The sequence below is a fragment of the Cucumis melo genome, chromosome 3, assembly GCF_025177605.1.
Source record: "Cucumis melo cultivar AY chromosome 3, USDA_Cmelo_AY_1.0, whole genome shotgun sequence".
Lineage (NCBI taxonomy): Eukaryota > Viridiplantae > Streptophyta > Magnoliopsida > Cucurbitales > Cucurbitaceae > Cucumis > Cucumis melo.
The window spans coordinates 27,883,275-27,899,283 of NC_066859.1; the positions used below are offsets into that span (position 1 = coordinate 27,883,275).

The 16,009-nt window shown below is 31.5% G+C and overlaps 2 protein-coding genes across 2 annotated transcripts; both read right to left on the reverse strand.

Annotated features, from left to right (window-relative positions):
• Positions 1-1,613: 1,613 nt before the first annotated feature.
• On the reverse strand, positions 1,614-3,776 carry LOC103488157 (probable inactive poly [ADP-ribose] polymerase SRO3). Its single transcript, XM_008446755.3, has 4 exons — positions 2,572-3,776; positions 2,232-2,473; positions 2,020-2,138; positions 1,614-1,903 (listed from the first exon to the last, which is right to left on the reverse strand). Exons 1-4 carry the CDS (start codon positions 3,510-3,512, stop codon positions 1,802-1,804), a joined length of 1,404 nt encoding a protein of 467 aa, XP_008444977.2. The 5' UTR covers positions 3,513-3,776; the 3' UTR covers positions 1,614-1,801.
• Positions 3,777-11,672: 7,896 nt separating this feature from the next.
• On the reverse strand, positions 11,673-15,454 carry LOC103488156 (receptor protein-tyrosine kinase CEPR1). Its single transcript, XM_008446754.3, has 2 exons — positions 12,444-15,454; positions 11,673-12,359 (listed from the first exon to the last, which is right to left on the reverse strand). Exons 1-2 carry the CDS (start codon positions 14,890-14,892, stop codon positions 11,980-11,982), a joined length of 2,829 nt encoding a protein of 942 aa, XP_008444976.2. The 5' UTR covers positions 14,893-15,454; the 3' UTR covers positions 11,673-11,979.
• Between the last annotated feature and the right edge of the window lie 555 nt (positions 15,455-16,009).

The window sequence follows — 16,009 nt, forward strand, 5'->3', positions numbered from 1 at the left end:
GTAATGATAATTATGCCAATAAATGAAATATAAACCCACCCTTCGTTACCAATTTTTCAGCTAAACATCTAACTTATCCAGATAGTTGGCATGGGCCCCCAACCAGTCTCAAAAATCTGTCCAGTCGGCTGTCCCCATCTCTGCAGCCTGCGAAAAACTGAGTAGTAACTAACAAGTAATTTTAAGCCCCAACATTAGAATTGATAGATAAAATAGCAAGTGCTGATCAATTTGTTCCTGGTACCAGTTATTCTGCTTGTCCAATCCATAAATCCAGTATTTATCAAATTTTCAAAAGGAAGATGAAGAAAAATCAATGCCTGAAGGACTAAGCAGAAACAAACCATTATTTCAATCTCAAGTCGAAATGCATACATTTTTTGTTAGCATAACAATCCAAATCCCATGTGCATGTCAGATGTCTATATTATAAATAAAAAATAAAAAATAAAAAATAAAGAAAAAAAGAAGCAAAGCTTGTATAAGCTATCATTGGAGACGAGCTGTTTAAATGAAAGATAATCATAAAACTAAGTAAGATGGAAAAGAAATTACAAAGAGTTCCTCCTTGGCCCTAACAAAAACGTCACCACGAATATATCTAGGGAAGGAGCTTCATGAAGAATCCTTGAACTGTATGCCATCCCACAAAGGGAGAAACTTGGTATTAAAACAAATGCATGTGTAAAAATTGAAAAACAGAAAAGCGAGAAGAAAATAAAGTCAACCTTTGGAGTCTTCTCTGATTGATTAACCGTGGGATTCAATACCAAAGTGATTTTCATACCCCTAGAAGATGGAAACAAATGATAGAACTAGAAGGAAACAGCTATTACCCTGGCGCCTAGCTATACTTAAGGGAAAATCATACTCGCCAATAATTTCCAGCTGAAGAACTTACAATCAATTACACAACCAACTTCTTCACAAACAATTTTGAATCAAGTTAGATGCTTACAGAAATTTCGAACCATCAGTTCTTTCTGATCTCAGTATCTATATTTAAGCTCAGATACCGGGAGGCATATCAGTTCCATCTTTTTCTGCGTTTCACTATCAGTGAGTGGTAATCTGTTAGATCAACAACGTGGTCTCCAAAATAATACTTACATCAATCATAAAAACAACTCAATGGCAAATAACATGTGTTGGAATCTCATGCCAACCTAACAGGCGATCAAATATAGAACATCTTCCAGACAAAAGTGTAATGTAGACAAAAAAGGATAACTAATGGAAAAGATCAATTTAACTGCTACATGTTTCAAAACATGTGAAATATAAATGAAAACCAATGGTGATGGCCTTTTACGGTGTTTGTAATGGTACTCAATAAGCATTATAAAACAATTTTCTAACTTCAGTTTCATAAAACTCCTTTAAAAGAATTCATAGTTTCTTTAAGAAAGATCAATGGTTTAGTTTGAAAATTACAGATTACGATGTTGGAGAGGAGCCAGTCCAATGGAGACAGACTTGAGACTTCTTTAGGCAAGATCCATAGAGTACTTTGAAAATTACAATTTCATGGGCAATTCAAACACCCTTTTTTTTGTAGATTTAGAAGAATATATTGGCATACAGTAGATAAGCAATCAAGAACTAAGATGATCTCTCAGAAAATCTCTGCATATAAGATGTATTTAAGGAAAAATTACAAATGTTTTTCTAATCTTTCTACTGTATATTGAGCTTTCTTTGCTAAAACTACTTGTATGGTAACATTGACAACTTGTTATATGAAATAGTAAAGCACAATTATTGAAATTCCAAATGCTTCCAAATAAAACTTGGAAGAACCTCATTGACATCCACGACTTTCACGAAATATGGATAGAAGCATCTCATCTCCAGCAATTGATCGCAACCTTTTAACAAGAACATCTTTTGCCAATTGTCCAACCTGCAGTTGTTAAAATGCATACTGCTAAGTTAGCATCATATTATGTCCCATTAGTTAAAAGCCGATTCCATATTCATATATTTTCCTCTCGTTCTTTCCTTTTAGTGAATGCGTACCTTAAATTTCTGAAACAACGTCGCAACTTCTTGAACTTTAGAGGGAGGCAAGGAATTCCTCATCTTCGAAAGTAATTTCGCAAGGGGATACTTTGTCTCAGTCGATTCTCTCAACTTACCTGGAAAAAAGAATCAGCCAGAAAGAAAATGATAATGATAAAGAGATGGGAGAATGGATAAAATAAATGATCCAAATCAAAAATAATAATTACCCGGCAGATGAGATGATGATTTGAAGCTCACTATATATTCTGGTAAAATGTGTCTGTTCATATTGCTACACCATACAATATAACGTTTTGGACATGTTGGATCATCCACACCAGTGTCGAACTCTGTACTCGAAGGATGGGATTGTCGAGATCCTGCTTCAATTTTTTCCATGTTCCCCAATATAACTCGACATAAAATCATATGTTTAACGCCATTGCCATCGGCCTCCGATAGCTTAGAACTAGGAAATAAAGTTGAACGCAGTTTGAAAATGGTGAGAAATCATAATCATAAACGTAAACTCAAAAAGTATCTAAACTTGAAGAAAACCCAAATTACCTTAAATGGGGCAAACCCCATGGAGATAAATAAACTCCAATGCCATGTGTGGCATCAGAAGCAGGAATCTGAACTGGCTCTCCGAACCCATGAGCCAAAATTCCGGCTAAAGTTTTTGCAGAAGCTCCATACCATGCATAAACCATATTAGACACACCACGAGCAGCCGTTGTAATCTCATTCTGCTTCAGAAACACATCGAGACGAGCTTTCTCCAGTGGGCCCGTTCGGGTACACCGATGAATTGCGGAGATTGAAAAGGTAGAATCAACTTTTTTCATTGAAGGGAGAAGCGAATTGCTTACTAACGAATACCCACTATCCCCTTCATTCAGCACCTTCGTCTTCGGCCATACGGAAGTTTCTGAATCATTCATAACGACACGAGGAATTTTCGATGCCTTCACTTTCATATGTTCGTTACTGGAACTGACTTCATTTTCTTCCATCGTTTCCCTCTTTCTCTTCCCGGATTTCCCATCAATTGTAATCTCAATTTCAATTTTCGGACTACCAGAAATCGGGGAGCTATTCGCCGTCTCTTCCCCAATAAAAACTTTAGGGAAGAAACAGTTACCCTTATCATCGATCCAAGAAACCGATCTCTGTCTACCAGTGTCTAAATCAATCTGCAACATCCTGTACAAATCAAATAAGTACTTCGATCCATCAATTTGCAACTCCACCGCTGGATTCCGGTCGGAGAAAGCCATTCGCAAGATTTCAAGCACTTGGGTAGGGAAATCAACCCATGAACTACGGAAATAGAACATAAAACGTGAAGGTAAACCACTCTTCTTGAAATTGGAGTAGTTGTGAAGCAGAGAGAGGGGAGAATCGGAAGAGGAAGAATTAGTAGGGTTTCCGAGAGGAGATCGAACTTCAATTGATCCCAACATCTTCTTCCTCAATTGTTCATGCATGAGTAACTTGGAGGCCATGGATTCTACTAGCTTCTGGGATCGAAAGCCGGCGCTGAAATTTGCTTCGAAAGAACCAGTTGAATCAAGGCAAAGGAAACACAGCTTGCCGGCATATGTATCCGTTTCCAGTCACCAAATAATAGCAAATTACACATATAGCCCTACGAATTGGGAAAGTCAAAAGTCGGTTATGCAGAATAGAAACATTAAGGAGATAAGGGTATTTGAGTAATTTAGTAATCGCCGATTTGGCAGATGCTTGCGAACGTGGAACGCCGATTCAACGAAGTTTCCCCCACCGGTGAAGACGACTTACTTGGGAATTAAGTTAGCGACTTCTATTATTATTATTATTATTATTATTATTATTATTACTACTAAAAAATCCACGTCATTGAGGGCTTTGGATGACTTTAATATTTATTCGGCCCACGTAAGACTTTTATTATTATTATTATTATTATTATTATTATTATTATTATTTGTCATTTTACCTTAAAAAATATCTACGAATATTCATTCCATTTTAGTTTTGAATTTGAACTCTTTCGTGATAATTTTGAATTAATGGGTTACTTCTTTTCTCTTTTTTGGTTGTGTTGGATGACAGTTTTTAGATTTTTTTTTTTCCTTTGAAAAGTTAATATATGATGGAAAATCTATGGACTCAAATTGATCCATGTTGTTGGTTGGTTCAAAAAGAAATGCGTGACAGTGTGAAGTTACGGAAATTCTTTTTTGGCATTGGTTAGTAGTAAATATGATATTAAATGACGTAATATTAAATTTATACCATTCTTGCAATAAAAATTTATTTATAGCAAAATAATTTATACACTAAAGTAGTATGTTATATATATATATATTATATATATGAACAGATAGGTTTTTTCTTTCTTTTTAGTTTTGGTATGGGGTTGTAATGTGTTAAATAGATTTAGATATATAGAGCAATAACTCCGCCTACCAATCACATTAATTTTGGTAAACAATTACAATTCATTTATCCAAAAGGAGTATAAAGGAAAAAAAAAACTATTTACGTTTATTGAAAACTTCACTATATTTAATTTTTTATATTTTTCTACAGAGGGTAAATCTTTCATTGATTTTTTTATCTAAATATTAGAATATTGAGTACATTAAAATTTATTTTTATTTAATATATTTATATACAAATCAATTCGAATCGTTTTGAAATATAGCAAAAGTTTTAAATAGTTTGAATTAATTAATCCATCAAAAAGCCAAAACAATAATTTGTATTTAAGATTGGGATTTCCACCCCACGTCCCATTCTCCATCCTCTTCGGAATTTGCAATTTAAGAAAAACAAATCATCCTTTTTGTTTTTTTTTCTTATAAAAACTGGTAAATTATTAAATATGTTTATTATTATTTTTAATTACTAAATACTTATTTCTTCGCTAAGAAATCAGAAAATAATTAATCTAATAAATTTTTATTCGAGCATATAGTGAACTAAACGAAACATTGTGTTTTAATTTTTAAACATATAAAAGTATTCAAGGTCTTTCTTATTTTTTATTTTTTATTTTTTATTCGCCTCAAACCATCATTATCTCCTTAAATCGAGAGATTGTTTGTCTTTCTTAAATTGATGAACCATTATTGGTTAAAAGTATATCGTTTATTTTTAAATATTAAAAACTAAATTTAATATTTAGTGGTATGATGTTAATTTTCAAATTTTAATGGTACGAACATTTTTAAAACTAATTAGAGTTATTCAAATTATGATTTTTTTTTCTTTTTAGCATATCTTTCTTGACGACTTGTTTCATTTTATGCTTTCTTTTATTCCGTTTGATTTTGTAGTATCTACTTGTAATGTTTAATCCATTATATTCTAATTAAGTTAATAAGTTCAATAATATATGTAAATTAGAAAAAAAATACCAATACAATAAAAGAAAAATAAAGGAAATCAAGTGGCTATTAAAAATCATGTAAATAACTAAAATTTTGATTTGTTTTTCTTTTCCATTTATTCAATTAAAAAAAAAACAAAAAAGACTTTTGACTTATTTACATTTATTATATTTAAATTTCATGGCCTCCACACGGAAACAATATATTTGCTTAAAAAACATAATAAAATTGATAATTGTTGATAAGGACAAAAGAGGAAATGAGGTGGAAGCTTTGTGCTACTTCTGAAATGCGTGAGGGTTATTTTTCGTTGAGTCAATTTTGGTCAGCCCTTTTGTTTACTTTTTTATTTAATATAATCTTCTTTTTTAATGCCTTTTTACTTTTTAGTTCATCCTTTTCAAGCAATTAAAAAAAAAGAAAGAAAAAAAAAAAAACCAAACGTGTTCTAAATAAACAAATATGTATAATTGATTTTGAAAAATAGTGAACATCATCAATATATTCAATGAAAATTAAATTCAGATGTCTAAAAGGCCAAATATCAAAATAATGCTAAATTTTTGAATTAATTGAAGTTTCTATATTTAGTGCTAAAACATCTAAAGCCCAATAGCAACAAAGGAAAGGCCCACTACAACCCTCACGTTCGGCCTACACTATCGGCCCAAGCGAGAACAGTCTCAATGATGGTAGAATCAAATTTTGAATATTATACTCTTAAAACATTTCAACAAAATTTTCACAAACTTTGCAAACTAAACGAAAATAATAATAACAATAATAAACACTAAAATTTCTCAAGTAGACATTTCACGTAAGAGATAGAACCATAGACCTATTTATATATGATAATCAATAAACGATTCACTAAAATATGCTTATTGACACATACTCATATCATGAAAAGCATAATATGAAACACGAGAATTAGGTAAATAGGATGTGAATGTGATCGAGATGTTAGATTTACGATTGGATTAAAAAAGAAAAAAAAAGAAGAAGAAGAAGAAGAAGAAGAAGAAGAAGGTAAAGTAAAGTTAAATGTGTTAAAAATAAAAATGGGGAAAAATATCCCCCACAGGCCACAAGTCCACAACTAGTTGACAACACTTGTCTCAGCACTTTGTATGTATAATTGCTATTGCTTTATGGTGCACATCACATGTTTGGATTATTTTCCTCAATTAAACCCCACAACCCATTCTAAATCCCATTATTTTTCAAAAGCACTTCACATGCAACAACCAAGAAGAAAAGGGCCAATCTTAAATAAATAAATAAAATAAAATAAAATAAACAAAATAAATAATTACATGTTTAAATGCACATACCCAAAAAAAAAAAAAAAAAAAAAAAAAAAGAGAAAGAAAAAGATATTTAAATTAATTTTTTTTGTAATGCAATCCAAGTATAATATCACCAAATACCATTATATGAATTATTAGGTGAGGTCAATGTTAAGCCCACAAATCTCTAGAAATTGCTTCTATATGATCATTAGTCTTTTAGTGCTTTTTTTTTTTTTTTAATGGAATACATAATTATTGTCCCTATATCTATTTATATATATATCTATATGTCCCAATAGTGTTCCCTTAGTTGTGTCATAACACACTTATTTTTACATAAAAAAACAAAATGTATTATGTATCTTGACTTGATTTTTTTAAATACATATAATTTTTTTTTCCAATTTTGTTTCTCTTGATTTGGTTATAAGAGTAAGTTATATGTTCATCATTATTTTTAAAAAAAAAATAAATGTTAATGGGGTTTTGCTTTATGAGAAAGAGATGTGTGGTGAAATTTGATATCTTTAATATTTGATCTTATTAAAAATTTGATACATAATTAATTATATAATTTAGCAACCATATATTCTGTTCACATTTCTCGGTCAATTTTGTTCGAAGTGTATATGTTTTCTTTCGCTCTCCATTTTAGGTAATAGTGCCACTCAAATAGTTAGCAAAAGATTCCCATTTTAGGAACGAAAGTTAGACCATTTGCAAATATTCTCATCCAAGAATACATTTTTTTTCTTCTTTCAAATATCATACTTTATACTTTTAAAGTTGGTTCGTTTGATTTTATGTTTTTAACTAAAACTAGTTTGATAACATATGTAATATTTGATCGATAATATATATATGTCTTAATTAATTAAATATGTGTCCAAACTAACAACAACAGTTCAACTTTAATTTTTGTTTTATTAAAAATACATTTTGTGTAGTTGAATATTTAAGAATAGATATTATGATCCCTAAAAAGATTGCAAAGTGTAGTTGTTGTAAGAGACAAAGATGCAATAATTAAATTAAAGATTTGAAACCTTAGAAGATTTTTTTTTTTTATATGATGATGATTATTATTATTATCTTTTTCCACTTGAAAATTTTTAATAACAACTATTCCTTTTTGAGTCAATGGATTGCAACTTTTAAAGGAATTTAATGGATTCTCCACCTTGGCAATTGAAACAGATGACTCCATGAATCTCATTCTTCCAACAAGGCCTCATAGAACAATACATGAGTTTATATGCACTTTTTTCTTTCTTTCTTTTATCTCAAAAGCCATCCTCTACTTGCATTTTTTGTTGCTATCTTCTTTTTAACTTTTTATGTTCTAATTTTTCTTTATTATAAAAAAATTAGAAAGATATTTCTTTTAACCCAAAGTATTGGATAAAAGTATATATGTTTGGGTCTTTGGGAAGGGTTTTATCGACATGTTTAGGATATATGACATTCATGACGTATGAATCTTTGTATTGCTTTTGAATTTCGTTTCATACTTCTTTTTTTTTATCGGTAACTCACTTTTTTGTTCTTTATTCTTAAATATTTATAATCGTATGGATGATTATCCAATCCTAAAGTAGATGTATATGTATATATATATATATATATATATATATATATATATACATATAATGACATGTCATTTAAGAGTAATTTTATTTATTTTGAGAAGCAAAATTTGGTTTGGACCGTGAATCTTACAAAGTAATATCTAACTTCTAATTAAAGATATATGTGAAGTTTTCACTATTTGATTAATTATTTGACAGGGAGACATATATGGAGGTAAATTAGGTTTATGTCTTGTATAATGTATTCTTGAATGGTTTTAATTTTTTTTTTTAAAAAAATGAATATATGAATGAATGGTTATATCAAGTAAATGAGAAAACACATATCCTTTATTGATTCAATTATTTTACACTGCTTTTGTTGATTTATTAATTGAAATGAAATATTACAAAGTGTCCAATCATTACTTTTATAAATAGTTTTGTATTTATTGACACTCAAACAGTACAATTAAATCTTTTCATATTTGAACTCATAAAGTAATATATATATATATATATATATATATATATATATATATTTCACATTTTTGTCAAATGATGAGAGGGAATCTTGGTTCTTAATAAAGTAACCTCTACTATATTATAAAAATTTAATTAACAAAAGATTCTGCTACAGATTAATAATTTGATGCAATTTGTTTTAGTTTCTAATCCCTAATCCCTAATCCTATATAGGTAAAGCTAAAGTTCTTAACTTTTCTCAATTATTGAAGTAATTATTGGTTCAATAAATTCTTTTCCATTTATTTTTATTGGCAGCTCAATTTTTTCTTTTTCTTTTTTTAATGAAAATTTTATTAATTAACAATAGTTTCTAACCATATTTTAAAAAAATAAATAAATTTAGGTCCAACCATTTCATTTTTTAAATAACAAAGCTTTTAAAAATATAGCAAAAAATAGTGGTTTATTTTGGTCTTTCGCTATCGACAGTGGATATATTGTGATATTTTGTTTTATTTTATAAATATTTTGATTCATCTTGATATGTTTGAAAATATGTCAAATAATACAATGAGAATTAAATTTAGGATTAAATGATTTTATAGGAATTAATCGAGGAGGGTGGAGGCTTTCAAATCCAATCACTAGTGAGTATAGGGAAAGCTAGCTAGGGTTTTACTTTTCTCAATAATTGAAGCACTTTTTGGTTTAGGAATTGCGTTTGGCACTTATAAATGATTCAAGACAACTATTTTATAATGATTATTAATAAAGATGCTTTTCTTTTCTAATTATATATATATATATATATATATATATATATATATATATATATATATATATTAAGATGCCTTTTTCTAATGCTTTTGCATTCTTAAAATTTTGATGATGTAATTTTGCCATCATTTTAGCATCCATTTATTAATTATTTGGTTTCAAGACAAATTTTGAGAATTTGTTAAGGAAGCATTGGTTATTGTCAAATTTGAGATTTTGGTAAATTTTTTTGTGAAAAAGTTTTAGAGAAAGTGATTCTTCAAAAAAGTAATCCGTTTGACTAAGGTCAATACACTATGCTTTATCATATGCAGTGTTTGACTTAGTCAAACATATTCTTTTTCAAGAAAATATCTATCTCCGAACTTTAATTTTCGTGGTTAAAAATGATGTCTGTTGTACTTTAAAAAGTTTAATTTTTGGAATATAAGTCATTTAAAATTTTAATTTAGACATTAGTCTGAGTTTGAAACGATGTGACAATGTCTGAAATAGCATATCGTGGTACAATCTTTTATTTTAGGTTAGTGTTATGTCATAACCATCCAAATGTCAATAAAACAACAATATTATTTTTGCAAGTACAAAGATATCTTTGAAATAAAAGACGAGTATTTCTATAACCTAATTTTTTTTCTTTTACGAAAATGATACCACTTAACTTTTTTTTTTTTTTGTTATTATTCTTTATTTCAAAGTATATTTTACACTATTTTCCAAAAGAATCATAACACATCTAAATTATAAAAGAATCACTTTTGAAGAAACAACTTGATTATAAAACATGTTTTAGATACCATTGGTATGAAAATACATAAAATGGAAGATATGCATACAAAGAAACAAAAGGAATTACCATAGAAATTGTTATTATAAGAAACCCCAAAAGAAGCACAAAGAAAAAGCCATTGTTTTTCTTTTATGCTTTTAAGATCAAATAGAATTCAAAGTACATGTGAATTTGAGAGATAAAAAGATGCTTTAAGCAGTCAAAAAAAAAGAGGGAACATAAACTTTAATCTTTTTCCAATTTGTAGAAGATCTTGAAAGTAGAGAATTGAATGATCCAGAAGACAATAATAATGATGGCTCAATTATTTGAATATATTTGTGAATTTTAATTAGTTTAGTTCTTTTTTTTCTAAAGAGATACCCCACTTTTTTGAGAAAATTTTGAAACAAAAAGCCATCTTTTTGCCAATCACCATCTTCCACTAATGACTATCAAGATCTTATCTTTCAATTCTAGGACTTCTTTTTAGAAGGGAATTCTTTTAATTTCTTGACAATTTTGAAAAGGGGATGAGTTTGAATAATTATTGTTTATTATGGGTCCATTTGTGTCTATATGAGGGATGACTTTTTTTTTTTTTTTTTGTTGTTGGGTTTGTGTTAAATCATTCTATTTCATCTTTTTAGGGTTTTATCAATTATTTGAATTTTTTTTTTATTATTATCATACATGATACACGTTTTGTTTAGTTATTGTTCGGCTTTTGAAATTTTTAAATGGTTAGTTGATTGATGTAATTGAACAAATAAGAATCGCAAGAAAAATTGTCTTTTCTAGTTGATACGAATAATCTAAGATGGTGAAATTATCGTTGACTATAACTTTTCATTTGTGTTGTATATTGTTGTATATTCTCTTTGGTCCCCTTTCTCTCACTTATCTCTCTTTCTTTTTTTTTTTTGAAATACCATTCTAGGTAGATATATGCAAAGGAATATAGGCACAAGATGAATCTATCGGCGGACGAATCGATCATTATCTTAGTTCGTAACTACAAACTTGATGTATTCATCGTCAATGTTTAAATTAACTTACAAGTTTGAAGAATTTTTAAGCATTTGCAAAACAGATGACCGTATAAATTTAAGATGTTTAAAGTTTGTTATACACTCATTTTTACAAAAACACTTGATACATTTGCTTTTCTTTTCGTTTATATTCACACCTGACCTTGTCGTCCTCTTGCTTGCAAGTTAACCAAATATACCATCAAATCTACAAAAATAATCCAAATACAACTCATAGATAAGTTATAATGTGTCTTAGGTCAAGGAGAAGCCTACTTCAAATCTTAAGCATGAGGTGCTACAAATTTAACAAATAATTCTATATATCTTGCACCGTAATTCAACAAATAAAAAAGAAAACGAAAACGAAGATAAAGAAAGAAACAAAATTATAACCAATATATTTCATCTATTACACATAATATCAAATCATAACATGAGTAGAGGATAACAAGATTATCAAAAGGAACTCAAAAAGGGAATTAAAGAAAACATTATCAAAAGAGTGAAAGAGAGCAGCTTTGATTCTCTTTGACTCTCCCTCTTCCCTCTAGTATTGGAGGAAGCACTTATCTTATCATATAATTCATTCATACATTCATACATATAAGAAGGAGAAAAAAAAAAGATATATTTTTTTTTTTAAAAAAAGGGCGACCCCTTTGATTTTGGACTAAAAAGGTTACTTTATTTTAGTGACATCATACACGTATCTTCTCCTTTTTCAACATCTTCGAAGGGACGGTCAAATTTGCAAGGATCCACCTCTTGCAGAAGCTGAACCACCTCTCCCATGGCGGGTCGAAGCACTGGATTCTTGTAAGTACAGCGAATGGCGATTCTCAGAGCCTTAATTATGTCATCCCTAAACAACCCTTTTAATTTATTGTCAAGAATCTCAAGAACCCCTTCTTTTGTATCCACTTTGTTCGAAACCCAGAACACAATGTTCTTGTTTTCTCCATACTCGGTTTCAATCGGCTTCTTCCCTGTTATCAACTCCATTAACACTACTCCAAAGCTGTACACATCGCACTTGGTTGTGGCCTTTGATGAATATGCGTATTCTGTCATTTATAAAACATGATAACAATGAAAATGGATAATGGGGTTTTCCGAAATTGGGATTTTAGTTGATTTATCATACTTACCAGGAGCTAAATAGCCGTATGTCCCTGCGATTACAGAGTTCGTTGAATCCTTAGTTCCTTGTAGGACTTTAGCGATCCCGAAATCTGCAACTTTGGGTTGGCAATTTGCATCTAATAGAATGTTTGTGGTTTTGATATCTCTGTGAATTACCGGCGGCGAGAGGTCGTGGTGGAGATAAGCGAGACCTTGTGCGATTCCCACCGCGATGCGATGGCGCGTTGGCCAATCAAGATGAATCCACCCTTTATGAAGGGCGTCCCATAGATTTCCGTTTGGCATGTATTCGTAAACAAGAAGGCTGCAATTTAAACCTGAAAAATAGCTATAGAGTTTCACGATGTTCTTATGCCGTATTGTTCCTAGGGTTTCGACCTCTGTTTTCAATTCTTTATCGAAGAGATGTTTTGCTCTTCGATTCCATAGCCTCTTCACGGCGAAGATTTCTCCATTTCCGAGCTCGATTTTGTAAACTGTTCCTGATCCGCCGTGACCCACAATGTTCTTTTCCACCATGGCTTCGAGAATCATGCTTTGGTCGAAACTCTGTAAATGGAAGAAAGAAGAAGAAAGGGTTTCTTCGTTTTTGATCTCTGATGTTCTTCTTATCGTGATTCGTCGTTTTAGAAACAGGACGGCGCAGGTGAAGAAGATGATCAATGGAATGACGATACCCCAGATGAAATTTAGACGTTTTCTAAAGGAAAAATGTGAACACATGGGGAATTTTTGATCTGGTGAAATGAAATACGCCGGTGGAACACATAGATTTGGGTTGCCAAAAAAGCTATCTGCTAACCCTTGTTTGATTAAAGACAAAGGAATTGGACCCGAAAGTTGATTGTTCGAAAAATTGAAAGAACTTGGGAACAATTCACTCAAATTTTCTGGAATTTTCCCGGTTAAACGATTGTTCGAGAGATCAAGAACGTTGAGAGACTTTAAAGATGCGAATGAAGTGGGGATTGAAGAATTCAGTTGGTTTCCTTGTAACATTACCTGATTTAGTTTAATCAGATTGCCAATCTGTGATGGGACTGGACCGGAGAGAAGATTGTTGCTAAGATCAAGCTTCACCAGATTGGCTGCTCCTGAAATCTCTGGTGGTATAACTCCAGAAATCCTGTTTCCTTGTAAGAACAACTCTGACAAGTTTCTTGCTTGTGAGATAGAATTTGAAATGGAACCAGTGAGCTTATTTTGAGCAACATCAATAATTGAAACATGGGGTAGACCCAAAACTCCTTCAGGAATTGTTCCCGTCAACTGATTGAAACTAATCCTAAACCTTAAAAGTGAAACACATTCAGCAAAGCTTGAGGGTATTTCTCCAGAAAGGCTATTTAGCAGGACAAGAAAGTATAGCAATTTCCCTCCTCTGCATATATCCAATGGCAATGGCCCAGACAGGCGATTTTCTGACAAGTCAAGGACAACCATTGGTGAGAACTTCCCTAACTCTTGAGGAATCTGTCCAGTAAGAAAATTGTCATAAAGTGATAGCATAGTGAGTGTTGTTGAGTTGGCTAGCACATTTGGGATCTCTCCTGTGAGGCTATTGTTGTAAATCTGTAGAACTTTAAGCTTAGGGAGCTTACAAATGGATTCTGGAAGCTCTCCTGTCAAAAGGTTCACTGACATGTCCATGTCCACCAGCTCCGTTAAATTTCCAAGCCCCTCTGGTATGTTTCCTGTGAGTTCATTGTAATAGAGTTCAAGTTGTTGCAAGTTCTTCAACAAGGAGATTTCTTTTGGAATCTCTCCCTTGAGAAAGTTCCCACTTAGTTCAAGATCAACAAGAGACGTCATGTTCCCTATCGATCGTGGGATTTCTCCATCTAACATACAGGTTGTCAAAACCATAGATTTTAGCTTTGTCAGACTGGAAATCTTGTCAGGCAACTTCCATAAGTTGAGGTTGTAATTCTCATTGAAATTCAGCACCTCAAGATTAACAAGGTCGAAAACTGACATGGGAAAATCACCAGTAAAGGAATTGTACGAGAGGTCAAGTACACGCAGCTGTTTCATTTGTGATAAGTCCGGGATAGTTCCATTGAGATACAAAGAGCTCAAGTTAAGTTCTTCAATAAGAGAACAGTTGGTGATTCCTGAAGGAAAACGTCCGTAAAAACCGGTACCAGCAAGACGAAGAACTCTAAGCTTTGGCAGGTAAGAGCATACATCTTCTGGAAAGCTCCCAGAGAGAGACTGGCCAGAGATATCAATCTCGACGACATGTCCTTGGTCATTGCACCGAATTCCCGTGAAGTTGCAGAAGGATTTTCCTCCTGAAAGATCCCATTCAGACAGGAACTCTCCTGAGGCGGTCTTTTGTATAAGATTGAAGAACTGAGGCTGGTTGGTGATAGCAGAAGTAAGAGCTTGAGAAGAAGAAATGGAGAAAGTAGTGAAGAACAAAAGAAGAAAGAAAGCTGAGTGAAAAGCCATGATTGACAACAAGTTGAGATGAAAATGATGATGAGAAGTGAAGGAGGCAAGGGAAGATAGGAGAATATAAATGGAGATTCAAAATGGTGAAGCGGCTGTACTGTTACACAGTAACAAAGCCTTGATAATGAAAAAAAGGATGGTGACAAGAAAATTTAAATAAAAAAGAAAAGGTTCCTGCAAGTGTACTGAGAGAATGGGAGAAAGAAAGAAAGGAGAAAAAAAAAGTAGAAAGAGAGAGAAAGAGAGGTCAAGGGTAGAGATACACAGCTTTGTATAAAGAAACTTTATGTTTATACTCCACTATATGTTGTTGTGGAGAATATAACATCTTGAAATGAAAAACTTTAGACTTAAAAGAAGAAAAGAGAGAGAGAGAGATTTGAACAAAGTTTGAACAAACAACTTGAGATTCACCCATGGATTTTCTTCGAAGGTGGTTGCTGAACTGAAACTAAAAGCTAAGGTAGCTTGAAATGTACAAAGACAGGCATGTTATCTAAAATTCTACTTCGATTTTGCTATTTTTATCTCAAAATCCATTTCTAACAGCAGTGCCTAATAATTAAACACTTTTGCATAACACTTCATCATCATCATCCTTTGCCCTCTCCACTACCCTATATTGGACCTTCAAATCATGCCTTCTCCCACTTTTACATTTTCACTTCCCCTAATCTCCCCATATCTTTTATGGCATTTCATTATTTGGTTGGGTTATACCTACATGAATTGGCGTAGTGGAGCCAAACCATGAGTGTAATAAGAAAGTTGAAATAATGAGTTCGATCTTTGGTGGTCAACGACTTCAAATTCTGACATCTTTAAGATGTGGAATAAAACATGACGTGTTTGCAAAATTAGCTGAGGTATGTGCAAATTATCATACTTTTTTACTTTTTTATTTTGCATAACATGCATGTTATTTTTAATCAAGGTGTAAATTCCCACTAAACATTTTTTATCCAACAATGGAGGCTTTGTGGAACACAGGTTTCAGTCTTTTATCTTTCAGTTCTGCTTTCTAAAATCATCAGCTCATTAATCGTAACTTTTAGTGGGATGTTCGAGTTTAATATTTATAGTAGCTTTTACAGTTCATCATTATCAACACCCT

Bases quoted from the DNA above. Each gene is read 5' to 3' on its own strand.
- LOC103488157 (XM_008446755.3), bottom strand. From the start codon at position 3,512: ATGGCCTCCAAGTTACTCATGCATGAACAATTGAGGAAGAAGATGTTG. The intron at 2,474-2,571 runs GTAATTTGGGTT...TTTATTTCCTAG, and splicing joins TGGGGTTTGCCCCATTTAAG to TTCTAAGCTATCGGAGGCCG. The intron at 2,139-2,231 runs GTAATTATTATT...TCTTTTTTCCAG, and splicing joins ATCATCATCTCATCTGCCGG to GTAAGTTGAGAGAATCGACT.
- LOC103488156 (XM_008446754.3), bottom strand. From the start codon at position 14,892: ATGGCTTTTCACTCAGCTTTCTTTCTTCTTTTGTTCTTCACTACTTTC. The intron at 12,360-12,443 runs GTAAGTATGATA...TATAAATGACAG, and splicing joins ATACGGCTATTTAGCTCCTG to AATACGCATATTCATCAAAG.